We start from the raw sequence: 12,822 nt of genomic DNA, 5'->3' as shown, positions 1-12,822 counted from the left end.
AATAGACAATTTTCAAGTTTTTATCAAAAAAATAGACCACAAAGAGAAAAATGACCAAAATGTTTTATTTAATAGGTAAAATGACCCTAATACCCTAGATATATAAAAAAATTAAAAAAGTAAAAAAAAAATAATTTTTTATAGTTTTAGATTATATGTTTTTAAATTCAAACTTTTTTATAAAAAAAATTTCGAAAATGTTTTTTTTAAATTTTTTTCAATTTTTTTTTGTAATTCGAAAATATTTTTTAAAACTATTTTTAAAATTATTTTTTCAGTTTTTCAATTTTTTTATTTTATAAAATTTTAATTCTCAATTTCTAATTCCTACCCCTTAACCCTAAATTTTAAAATTTGGATTAGTTAACCCTAGGATATAAGTGTATATTTATCTTTTTAATAAAATATTTTGATCGTTTTATTTATTAGAATCTATATTTGTGACATAAACTTTTTAGTGATATTCTAGGATATTTCCGTATTGTTTTTGTTTTCTCTCGTCTTTGTTCAATTTCTTTATTTTCCATGGAGGTGGAGTGATTGAGTCTATTATGTGTATACAGCTAGGGTTAAGGAAAATTATTTTTATTGAATCAAGTCTCTCCACAATGATAGGAATAAGTAGAAACCCACACTATTTGGAAAATAAAATAAAGAACAAAAACGAGTGAGAAAAAAAAATACTACGAAGCTAAGCTCAAACAAAAAAAAAAAAAAGAAACGAAATCTTAGTGATGGGGGTGGGGTGTGAAGGAATCGTGTAGCCACTTGATGAGACGGTCGAAAGGTGACAACTGCATCTTCTTCGGAACACTTTTGGATAGTGGTCGCACCACAACTCGAACCTTAAGCCCAGCCTCACAATGACCAATCTTTGAGGTAATAAAATAGCGGATTCCTGGTTTCGTTAGCCTTATGAGATCTTGTCCCGCATTGTGCACGGCAACAGGAGAAGTAGTGTCGCAAAATTTAAACTCAAGATCACTGTTGATTTCTAGGACGTCATCGACTTGGTCGTTGTAGTAGAAAAGAAGATTGTCTCCCACATGAAACTGTTTCTCCTCACTCCACTTGGAATAGAAGTCACTCTCTTCAGGAACCGTCCATTCGTTGGAGTCACCGACCTTGTAATCTTTTCCAAATGGAAGGATCTTTCTCGGTGGTGGAGGAATCATAGGATGGTCATGGACGACAAAAACGACGAGTTTCTGTCCGGCTACGCATTGAGAACGATTTGAGGTGATGAAGAAGTGATAACCTTGTTCCGTGAGAGTCACGAGATCGTGCCCTGTGTTGTAGACAGCTTTAGGAGAAAGGGAGTTGCAGAATTGGTATTCCAAACGAGTGGAAACTTGAGTGACGTCGTTGACGTTGCCATCGTATTCAAACATCAGAGAATCCCCCACTTGGAATTCCTTACGCTTGGCCCATTCATAATAGCTACCGTGCTTCGCTGTCGTCCATCCCTTCGAGTCTCCCACTTTGTAGATTTTTGCCGAGCAACAACATCCCATTAGATCCATCACGAGCACGAAGCAGAACATTCTTGTGGTTGTCGCCATTATTAATAGAATTATCAGAGAACTTTGATGATGAGTATTTGAGTAAGAAAAAACAAGACCCTAACTCTCTTTTTATAACACCTTTTACGGAACCTAATTCTTACAGCTTAAGGATTTTACTTACCACTTTATTTAATTATAATCCCGTTTGTGTTATGATATGTATGTTTTCTTTTTCTTTTTTTCAAAGATCTCTCGGATCATTTTCTAATTAGGCTTGTGTTTGATTTTCATTAAGCTGAATTTGTTATTTTTGAATATATTTCCTTTTTTAATTCCTTTTTCAACTTGATGACAAAAAAAAAAAAAAATCCTTTTTCAACTTAGATTCACCTCTTTTGCAAATATAAATTTTAAACAACTAATATTTCAAAATGTTCAGTAAATATATAATTAATGTTAACGAATATTTCAAAATGTTTAGCTTACTTTAATTTAATGTAATATTAGTTTTCATTGTGTATGTTTCGTTATTCTTATAATATATTATGTTTATCTTAATATTTAAGAAATGATTATGAATACATAATAGTTTTACATATTTTTTTGTTTATTCTACTGCAGTAATAGTTTTGATAATAAGTAAAATAAGATTTTTGTACAAAAATCTCGGATTAATTATGTGCCAAAATATTATTTTAGATTGATCTCAAATGTTCTGTTAGATTTTTTAAAAATTGATCAATTTTTTTTGGATAATTATATATTTTATCTATAAATTTGGTTTAATGTGGAATACTTAATAAACTTCTACAAATTATAGTGTTAAATTTTTAGACAACTTCTCTTGATGAAATTTCCTCAGGAAAATAAAGGATTCAGCTTTATTAATAGTATAACATTATTTTTAGTATTTGTCATTAGATCTAATTGTTTATATACTAAATTAGAGGTGTGCTTGGAAGAATTTCTTTTCAAATGTGTCAACGTTCTGATTATTTTATTAGGTTAGCAGGTGTCATTTGTCGAGAAGATATGTTATGGAAAATCTTTTACGTTATGTGAGTTTTATCTGATATTATTTTAATGATTTGTAATTGTATCGTGTATTTCAGGTAAAGTAATTTATTTTGAAAGCCTTTCCTCTAAGCTCCCATTTTCCATTTTCTATGAACTCATACACCAAATAACCATATGCAGGACACATACGAAAGCGAAGAACCATGTGAGGATGTCTTGAGCAGCATCTGGTTTCAAGACTAATGGCAGTAGGGTTGTGATCAAGTTTATCTTTTGTACCAGACATCGTTATGTACGAAAGAATTAAACAACCGTATTTCTTTTGCGATTTCCTTCTTCTTTTTTCATTTCAGCTTGCTTCCTTCTAGTTCCACCATCATCTGCGCTTTCTCACTTGCTTCCATTGTAGCTCTAGACTTGGCCTTCTCCATCTTTGGAATATAGCCAGGACTGTCGCTTCAGCACTTCTAGCTTCCTCAAATATTCAAGCTTCTTACATTCTCCACAGCTTATGCTAATTTTTCAAGAGAAACATGGGAGTCATAAAGTTTTAGACGGAGCAGCTTGCTCATCATCAACTATCCCTGCTTGACACCTATATTTCTAACCGCTCTTTTGTATTAAGTGCTTCTTTCGACGCTGAGCTGTACATGTCCATGGTTTGCCTAAGTTCAAGCATTCATCTTCTCATCTCAGCTTCAATATCTATCGGTAAGTCAATGACTGGTGTTTATTTGACGGTGAAAGCCTTCTTGTCAATGCGAATGGTCGTCACCCTAACGTCTGGTCAGAGTCAGTGTTTTCAACTTCGTTGGTTACGGCGAAGCTCGTCAAGTAACACATACTGCCATCAAGATAAATCAATTTCAGCATTATAAAAAACATTTCTTGAAATGTTATAGTATAAGAGGTGTGGCAGAAGTAACATACCACTACGATGGAGTTGTCCTTTGGGGACTCTTCCTCTAACTCCTCAAAATAATGTTTTAAGACATATAAAGATTGCCAATTTCATCATCAACTATATTAATAAACTTCGGGGAAGATTTTCTGATAATCAAGAAATATACAAAGGATCCCACTTAAACTGAATGTTTGGATTAAAAGCTTGATAATGAATTTACAAATTACAAATAAAGCGAAACAGAATCAACAGACAAAACAATAATCATTGTCCAATTATTTTAAGATAACAGAAGCTTATGGAATTTGTTTTTTTTTATAACGAAGACATGAACAAATGGATCTCCATTAAAAGAAAAGTTAGGTTTAAAAGTATAATAATCAATACATGAAACAGAATCAACAAACAAAACAATTATCATCTCCCAAATACATAATGATTTTGATGGTGGATTTATCTGAGCTTCAAGGAGGAGCATGTCAACCCCATCAGCTCGCCGCCGCAATTCACATTCCTGATTTCCCAAAAACTAAGGAGGCGGACATCGACGGTGGAGGGACAACCGCCAGCCTTCAATCGGCAAGGAGGACAGAGGAGTTAGCCATTTTCAAAGGTATATTTCTTAAAAAGCTTATGAATGAGAAGAAAGAACGGATGAACTTCATGGGGCAAAACATACTTTTATATAGCTGAAGATTATGATGATCGCAGTAAATGGGAAAGCAATGAATGATAGTCATTAGCGATCCAATTTCGGTGTCAACATTGTACTATATTTACTAAACTTTGTTCCATTCTCATGATTGGTTCACCAATTGAATGCATGCTTATATTCAAGTGAGTACGGCGAAGATATTGCAAAATTTCATTACTCTGGCTATATATATATACTTTGTAATTATTCAAAGTTTTGGTTTATTAGGTTAGCTAATTCTTAGATAGTTGTAAGTTATGCAATACATGCTTTAGAGTCTTGGCCGTGTTTTCAAGGGTGTTTTCAAGAATTACATGGAATCGAAAGCGGGTACGCGGAATCGAGCGGGTACGCGGAATCGAGCGGTTACGCGAAATCAGAATGTATGGAAGCTCAAAAGCAATTTTTTTAAAAAAAATTAGGAAGCGGGTACGTGTTGGACGCGTACATTCATTCATATATATATATATATATATATATATATATATATATAAGGATATTTTATTCAATTTATGATTAAAAGTTATATGATTAGATTTAAAAATAAGATGATTTTACAAAAATGACCCAAAATTGAAGTCAAATACAAAACTAACCCCATTTTTATGTCAACAATATTTTACCACAACATTCCCATGCCCTCCTTGACTTTTCTCAATATTTACAAAAATTCTATTATAATTTAATTCCTTTTATTTTCGAAAAAAACCCGAAAAACTCTAAACATTTCTTCTTATTTACAACAATGACACTCTTATCAATTTTTTCAACCACCATGAACAACCATGTTTGAGGTCTTAAAGTTCAAGCATTCATTTTCTATCTACTTTTTTCTCATTCTACACCAACAAATCTTTATTTCCTCTCATATCCTCTCCGCTTTCATCCAAAAACTCTCATAACTTTCTTTTTCATAGACACAAATTTCATATTTCGGGATTCTTCAGTAAAGAATGGTGAAAACAACTTCTTTTGCTCAAATTTGGAGTTTGGACGGTGGAAAAGGTTGGAAACGAGCTTACACCGAAAAGGGTAACTATTTAAACAGTTTTCGTCAATATTCAGATCTCACGATAGTAGACTATTTTGTATGTCTACGTATATGTGTAGACTTATTATGCGATCTAATTTTCAACGAATATATTAGTTTTGCAATTGACAAAATTTATATTGTTTGTGACGCAAGCTTCACTAGAAATTTACGTCTTTATCTTTGAGAACAAAATGTGTTTTTGGCAGACTTACGAAAAACTAAAAGGTTAGATTTGCATTTGACCGAACTTTTGACTTTTAATAGTTGACTTCAACGAAAGTCTGCATCAAGCAGGCTGTAGTGGAAATCTGCAAGAGGTCAATCTTGCATTTAACGAAAACTTTGACTCTTTTATTAGACTTCTTATGAAGTCTACTCTACAAAAACATGTTTTGTTTTTGATTAAAATGTTAAAAATTTGACCAAAAATTAATAAATGTTTCTACTATTCTTAGGAAAAACTGTATATTGTATATGAAGTCTATTATTTTATTTTAGTCAAACACAAAAATAAGCCGTCAAATTGGAAAGTAAACTTGATAGACTTCCATTGAAATATACTCGTCGAAAGTCAAATTTGGTCAATTGCAAAACTGAACTTTTTTTAAATTTTTAAATGTAGACTGCATATGAAATCTACTATTGAGAGTCAAATACTGGGTGAATTCTAGAAATTGCAAAACTAACCGTTTTTAAAATGAAGACTGTCTATGAAGTAGACTACCTATAAAGTCTACTTGTATAAATCACAATTTTTTTCAAATAACCCAAAGATTAGACGTCATTCCAAAAAACAATTCGCGAATTTTGTCATTGCAAAAACTAACCCAAAGATTAGACGTCTATAACAGTCTACATAAGTAGATTGAAACGAAAGTCTACTATGTTGTATACTTCATATGAACAGTCTCCGATTTCAAAGGAATTCCTCTTATTGTTTTCAGAAAACTCAATGTCATTACCATACGTTTATAATTGTTCTTTTACATTGTTATTAATTGTTTCATTGTTTAGTTAATTTAGCTAGTTAAAGAATTAGATTTAAAATGCATTGATAAGAATCATAATTGTGTAATAGTATTCATCTAAAAACTATTATAACTTTCATTTTCATAAACACAAACTTTATATTTTTCGAGTTTTTTTAATAAAGAACCGTCAAATGTGCTTCTTTTTGTTCATATTTGGAGTTTGGATGGTCGAAAAGATTGAAAACAAGCTTTACACCGGAAAAAAGTTTTTACATGGTTTTCGTAATTTTTCAGATATGTGTCACAATAGTAGACTGTTTGTATCTCTACGCATATGTATAGACTTACGATGTGGTCTACTTGTCACACACACATTAGTTTTCCAATAGACCAAACTTTTTCTTTTGTAACACAGACTTTCCTAGAAGTCTACGTCTTTATATTTGAAAACAAAAAAAAAGGGTAAACTTACTAAGAAGTCTACGTAAAATAGGTTAATTTTTTATTTGACCAAAATTTTGACTTTTATAGTAGACTTCATCGGAAGTCTACATTATGTAAATTTCCCGAGAAGTCTATAAAATGCAAGATTTTCATTTGACCAAAACTTTGACTTCGTTGAATAGGTTACTTTTGTGTTTGCTAAAATGTAAAAGACTGACTAAAAATAAATTAAATGTAGATTTCATATGCAGTCTACTAATCTTAGAAGAAAAAAAAGTAAATGGTACCAATTCATATAGGAACATTTGTAAAATAAAATCATTATCTTTGGTTTTAAAAAGACTTACAAATTTGGTAAGTCAAAATCTGATTGCTAACATTTGTTTACTCGGTTAATCCAATATACTTATGAATGATCTAGAGGTGTAAAGGAAAAAAAAAAGAGTTTATAATTTAGCAAAAAAAGAGTAAAACCCAATCAGAACTCCGTGTTAATGTGTGTTGGTTATTTCTTTGTTTCATATAATTAGACTTTTAAAAATGTGCCATATTATATGAAACGCCTGATATACTTTTATTTTAATTCTTTGACTAATTCATTAGGATATTGTTTTGGATAATTCTCCTAAATAGACAATTTTCAAGTTTTGATCACAAAAATAGACCACAAGGAGAAAAATGATCAAATATTTCATTTAATAGGTAAAATGACCTTAATACCCTAGATATTTAAAAAAATTAAAAATTTAAAAAAAGTAAAAAAATAATTTTTATTGTTTTAGATTATATGTTTTTAAATTCGAACTTATTTATAAAATTGTTTTCGAAAATGTTTTTAAATTTTTTTATTTGTTTTTTGTTATTCGAAAATATTTTTTGAAACTATTTTTAAATTTTTTTTTTATTTTATAAAATTTTAAATCTCAATCCCAAATTTCTACCCCTTAACTCTAAGCCTTCAAATTTGGATTAGTTAACCCTAGAATATAAACGTATATTTATCTCTTTAATAAAATATTTTGGTCATTTTGTTCATTAGAATCTATATTTGTGACATAAACTTTTTAGTGCTATTCTAGGATATTTCCGTATTGTTTTTGTTTTCTCTCGTCTTTGTTCAATTTCTTTATTTTCCATGGAGGTGGAGTGATTGAGTCTATTATGTGTATACAGCTAGGGTTAAGGAAAATTATTTTTATTGAATTAAGTCTCTCCACAACGATAGGAATAAGTAGAAACCCACACTATTTGGAAAATAAAATAAAGAACAAAAACGAGTGAGAAAAAAAAATACTACGAAGCTAAGCTCAAACAAAACAAAACAAAAAAAGAAACGAAATCTTAGTGATGGGGGTGGGGTGTGAAGGAATCGTGTAGCCACTTGATGAGACGGTCGAAAGGTGAAAACTGCATCTTCTTCGGAACACTTTTGGATAGTGGTCGCACCACAACTCGAAGCTTAAGCCCAGCCTCACAATGACCAATCTTTGAGGTAATAAAATAGCGGATTCCTGGTTTCGTTAGCCTTATGAGATCTTGTCCCGCATTGTGCACGGCAACAGGAGAAGTAGTGTCGCAAGATTTGAACTCAAGATCACTGTTGATTTCTAGGACGTCATCGACTTGGTCGTTGTAGTAGAAAAGAAGATTGTCTCCCACATGAAACTGTTTCTCCTCACTCCACTTGGAATAGAAGTCACTCTCTTCAGGAACCCTCCATTCGTTGGAGTCACCGACCTTGTAATCTTTTCCAAATGGAAGGATCTTTCTCGGTGGTGGAGGAATCATAGGATGGTCATGGACGACAAAAACGACGAGTTTCTGTCCGGCTACGCATTGAGAACGATTTGAGGTGATGAAGAAGTGATAACCTTGTTCCGTGAGAGTCACGAGATCGTGCCCTGTGTTGTAGACAGCTTTAGGAGAAAGGGAGTTGCAGAATTGGTATTCCAAACGAGTGGAAACTTGAGTGACGTCGTTGACGTTGCCATCGTATTCAAACATCAGAGAATCCCCCACTTGGAATTCCTTACGCTTGGCCCATTCATAATAGCTACCGTGCTTCGCTGTCGTCCATCCCTTCGAGTCTCCCACTTTGTAGATTTTTGCCGAGCAACAACATCCCATTAGAACCATCACGAGCACGAAGCAGAACATTCTTGTGGTTGTCGCCATTATTAATAGAATTATCAGAGAACTTTGATGATGAGTATTTGAGTAAGAAAACACAAGACCCTAACTATCTTTTTATAACACCTTTTACGGAACCTAATTCTTACAGCTTAAGGATTTTACTTACCACTTTATTTAATTATAATCCCGTTTGTGATATGATATGTATGTTTTCTTTTTCTTTTTTTCAAAGATCTCTCGGATCCTTTTCTAATTAGGCTTGTGTTTGATTTTCATTAAGCTGAATTTGTTATTTTTGAATATATTTCCTTTTTTAATTCCTTTTTCAACTTAGATTCACCTCTTTTGCAAATATAAAATTTAAACAACGAATATTTAAAAATGTTTAGTAAATATATAATTAATGTCAACGAATATTTCAAAATGTTTAGCTTACTTTAATTTAAGGTAATATTAGTTTTCATTGTGTATGTTTCGTTATTCTTATAATAGATTATGTTTATCTTAATATTGAAGAAATGTTTATGAATATATAATAGTTTTACATATTTATTTGGTTATTCTACTGTAGTAATAGTTTTGATAATAAGCAAATTTAGATTTTAGTACAAAAATCTCGGATTAATTATGTGCCAAAATATTATTTTAGATTGATGTCAAATGTTCTGTTAGATTTTAAAAAAAAAATTGATCAATTTTTTTTGGATAATTATATATTTTATCTATAAATTTGGTTTAATGTGGAATACTTAATAAACTTTTACAAATTATAGTGTTAAATTTTTAGAAAACTTCTCTTGATGAAATTTCCTCAGGAAAATAAAGGATTCAGCTTTATTAATAGTATAACATTATTTTTAGTATTTGTCATTAGATCTAATTGTTTATATACTAAATAAGAGGTGTGCTAATAAGAGGTGTGCTTGGAAGAATTTCTTTTCAAATGAGTCAACGCTCTGATTGTTTTTATTAGGTTAGCAGGTGTCATTTGTCGAGAAGATATGTTATGGAAAATGTTTTACGTTGTGTGAGTTTTATCTGATATTATTTTAATTATTTGTAATTGTATCGTGTATTTCAGGTAAAGTAATTTATTTTGAAAGCCTTTCCTCTAAGCTCCCATTTTCCATTTTCTATGAACTCATACACCAAATAACCATATGCAGGACACATACAAAAGCGAAGGACACATACAAAAGCAAAGAACCGTGTGAGGATGTCTTGAGCAGCATCTGGTTTCAAGACTAATGGCAGTAGGATTGTGATCAAGTTTATCTTTTGTACCAGACATCGTTATGTACGAAAGAATTAAACAACCGTATTTCTTGTGCGATTCCCTTCTTCTTTTTTCATTTCAGCTTGCTTCCTTCTAGTTCCACCATAATCTGCGCTTTCTCACTTGCTTCCATTGTAGCTCTAGACTTGGCCTTCTCCATCTTTGGAATATAGCCAGGACTGTCGCTTCAGCACTCCTAGCTTCCTTAAATATTCGAGCTTCTTACATTCTCCACAGCTTATGCTAATTTTTCAAGAGAAACATGGGAGTCATAAAGTTTTAAAAGGAGCAGATTGCTCATCATCAACTATCCCTGCTTGACACCTATATTTCTAACCGCCCTTTTGTATTAAGTGCTTCTTTCGACGCTGAGCTGTACATGTCCATGTTTTGCCTAAGTTCAAGCCTTCAGCTTCTCATCTCAGCTTCAATATCTATCGGTAAGTCAATGACTGGTGTTTATTTGACGGTGAAAACCTTCTTGTCAATGCGAATGGTCGTCACCCTAACGTCAGGTCAGAGTCAGTGTTTTCAACTTCGTTGGTTACGGCGAAGCTCGTCAAGTAACACATACTGCCATCAAGATAAATCAATTTCAGAATTATAAAAATCATTTCTTGAAATGTTATAGTATAATAGGTGTGGCAGAAGTAACATACCACTACGACGGAGTTATCCTTTGGGGACTCTTCCTCTAACTCCTCAAAATAATGTTTTAACTTTTAAGACATATAAAGATCGCCAATTTCATCATCAACTATATTAAAAAACTTGGGGGAAGATTTTCTGATAATCAAGAAATAAACAAAGGATCCCACTTAAACTGAATGTTTGGATTAAAATCTTGATAATGAATTTACAAATTACAAATAAAGCGAAACAGAATCAACAGACAAAACAATAATCATTGTCCAATTATTTTAAGATAACAGAAGCTTATGGAATTTTTTTTTTTGATAATGAAGACATGAACAAATGGATCTCCATTAAAAGAAAAGTTAGGTTTAAAAGTATAATAATCAATACATGAAACAGAATCAACAAACAAAACAATTATCATCTCCCAAATACATAATGATTTTGACGGTGGATTTACCTGAGCTTCAAGGAGGAGCATGTCAACCCCATCAGCTCGCCGCCGCACTTCACATTCCTGATTTCCCAAAAACTAAGGAGGCGGACATCGACGGTGGAGGGACAACCGCCGGCCTTCAATCGGCAAGGAGGACAGAGGAGTTAGCCATTTTCAAAGGTATATATTTCTTAAAAAGCCTATGAATGAGAAGAAAGAACGGATGAATTTCATGGGGGAAAACATACTTTTTTATAGCTGAAGATTATGATGATCGCAGTAAATGGGAAAGCAATGAATGATAGACCGCAATAGTTGATGCCTCAGTTGTAGACGACTCTTCGTTTGAGCGTAACCAGAAAACGTTTCCAGTTTCTCTCAATCGGGAAGATGAGCAGGATCGTGTATCTAACGGAATGATAAAGAAGAAGGTGAAACATCACAGTCGGAACCCAAGATCGAGCTTTCGTCTGCAACGGCGAATGTGAGATGGGTGTAACTCTAATAGCAAAAACGTTGCGTTTGGATATTCATACCTGTTCACCTTGTCGGTCTGGGCTAATAGAATAAGATTACGGTCCGTTAACATGTAAAGCCCATACGATCACGCTCTGATTTAAATGAAACGGAGAGTTTAGAAAGAGGACACGTGTAGAGACTATAGGACTCGACTTTCTGACTTGGCGCTGACATGGCGTTTCCAAGAGAGAGAGTAAACCCTCTTTTATATATATAGATTTTTTTGATCCAGATTATCCAATTATGTTTAACGGTTTTCGAAAAAAAACTTTATCAAACAGATAAATTAAAAAATAAGTTGAAATTTACATGTGATTGCCTTCTTGTTGAAAAGGGCAGAGTATATAGGGTTTCCAGATTTGATGATTTTAAGAAAGGAAATATGAGTGGTTAAGGAAAATCAATGGGCTGGGAATCTCAAATATCATGTACACTAAATGACTCGGCAGATTTCGGGAAAGGGGATAAAAGGTTAGGGCTCTATTTTTTAGTAATTAATTTAGTGATTTAAAGGTTTAGAACCTTTCTTAGTCTAATTTTTTTTTAAGTTGAACTAGACCCTGACCCGCGCGCCAGCGCGGGTATGAATTTTCGGTTTTTGGTTATTTATTTAACTAAATGATGCATTTGTAATATTTGATGTATTATATTCACCAACTAAATATTTTTTGGCATCTTAAGCCATCTATTTACGACGAATATTCAATATCATATAAAAAATTGAACAAATAGACGTAATTAGAGAATTGTAGACGATATATAAAAACAATGGTTATTAATGTAAAATATGAAGAAATATTATATTATGACTTAGTATGACATAAAAGATTATAAATCAGTTATACATGTTTAAAGGAAATACATTGATTTTTAAACTTCTATGAAAAATTTAACATATAAAAAGGGCGATGAATTAGTCATCAAATTGTAAATAATTTGATAATTTTATTAATAATAAATTATTTCTAGTATTTTTTCCCTCAAGATAATTATTAAATGTCCATAACATTAATCTGTTAAAAGGCCGTATTATGAAAGCCCATATTGTAACCGTTTTTTCTGGGAAGTGTAACAAAAAAAAATTACCTTTAACTCTTCGTTTTGTTTAAGTTTTGTGTCGCTAATTGATTAAAAAAAATCTCTCTATCTTTTTCAATGTTCAATTTGAAGCTTATTATGCGAAAATCATACACAAATATATGCAATTGTTTGGAACCTCTATATCTTTATATTCTTACAAATTTTAAATTTATT

The 12,822-nt window shown here is 31.9% G+C and overlaps 2 protein-coding genes across 5 annotated transcripts; both read right to left on the bottom strand.

The window, feature by feature from the left end:
* Nucleotides 1-274: 274 nt before the first annotated feature.
* LOC103872171 lies at nucleotides 275-7,402 on the bottom strand. Of its 2 annotated transcripts, none has more exons than XM_033290508.1 (2): nucleotides 3,453-7,402; nucleotides 275-3,366 (listed from the first exon to the last, which is right to left on the bottom strand). In XM_033290508.1, the coding sequence occupies exon 2, from the start codon at nucleotides 1,560-1,562 to the stop codon at nucleotides 729-731; it is 834 nt and encodes a 277-aa protein (XP_033146399.1). In that variant the 5' UTR covers nucleotides 1,563-3,366; nucleotides 3,453-7,402; the 3' UTR covers nucleotides 275-728. The 2 variants fall into 2 exon arrangements, with proteins under 2 accessions (XP_033146399.1, XP_033146400.1); XM_033290509.1 differs by having other exon boundaries at nucleotides 275-3,996; nucleotides 4,106-7,402.
* Nucleotides 7,403-7,602: 200 nt separating this feature from the next.
* On the bottom strand, nucleotides 7,603-11,539 carry LOC103872172. Of its 3 annotated transcripts, none has more exons than XM_033290144.1 (4): nucleotides 11,298-11,539; nucleotides 11,074-11,186; nucleotides 10,637-10,763; nucleotides 7,603-10,550 (listed from the first exon to the last, which is right to left on the bottom strand). In XM_033290144.1, exon 4 carries the CDS (start codon nucleotides 8,741-8,743, stop codon nucleotides 7,910-7,912), a length of 834 nt encoding a protein of 277 aa, XP_033146035.1. In that variant the 5' UTR covers nucleotides 8,744-10,550; nucleotides 10,637-10,763; nucleotides 11,074-11,186; nucleotides 11,298-11,539; the 3' UTR covers nucleotides 7,603-7,909. The 3 variants fall into 3 exon arrangements, with proteins under 3 accessions (XP_033146035.1, XP_033146036.1, XP_033146037.1); XM_033290145.1 differs by having other exon boundaries at nucleotides 10,637-10,696; XM_033290146.1 differs by lacking the exon at nucleotides 10,637-10,763.
* Between the last annotated feature and the right edge of the window lie 1,283 nt (nucleotides 11,540-12,822).

This window comes from Brassica rapa, chromosome A04, assembly GCF_000309985.2.
Source record: "Brassica rapa cultivar Chiifu-401-42 chromosome A04, CAAS_Brap_v3.01, whole genome shotgun sequence".
NCBI classification, from domain to species: Eukaryota; Viridiplantae; Streptophyta; class Magnoliopsida; order Brassicales; family Brassicaceae; genus Brassica; species Brassica rapa.
This window is presented reverse-complemented; position numbering and strand designations above follow the sequence as displayed.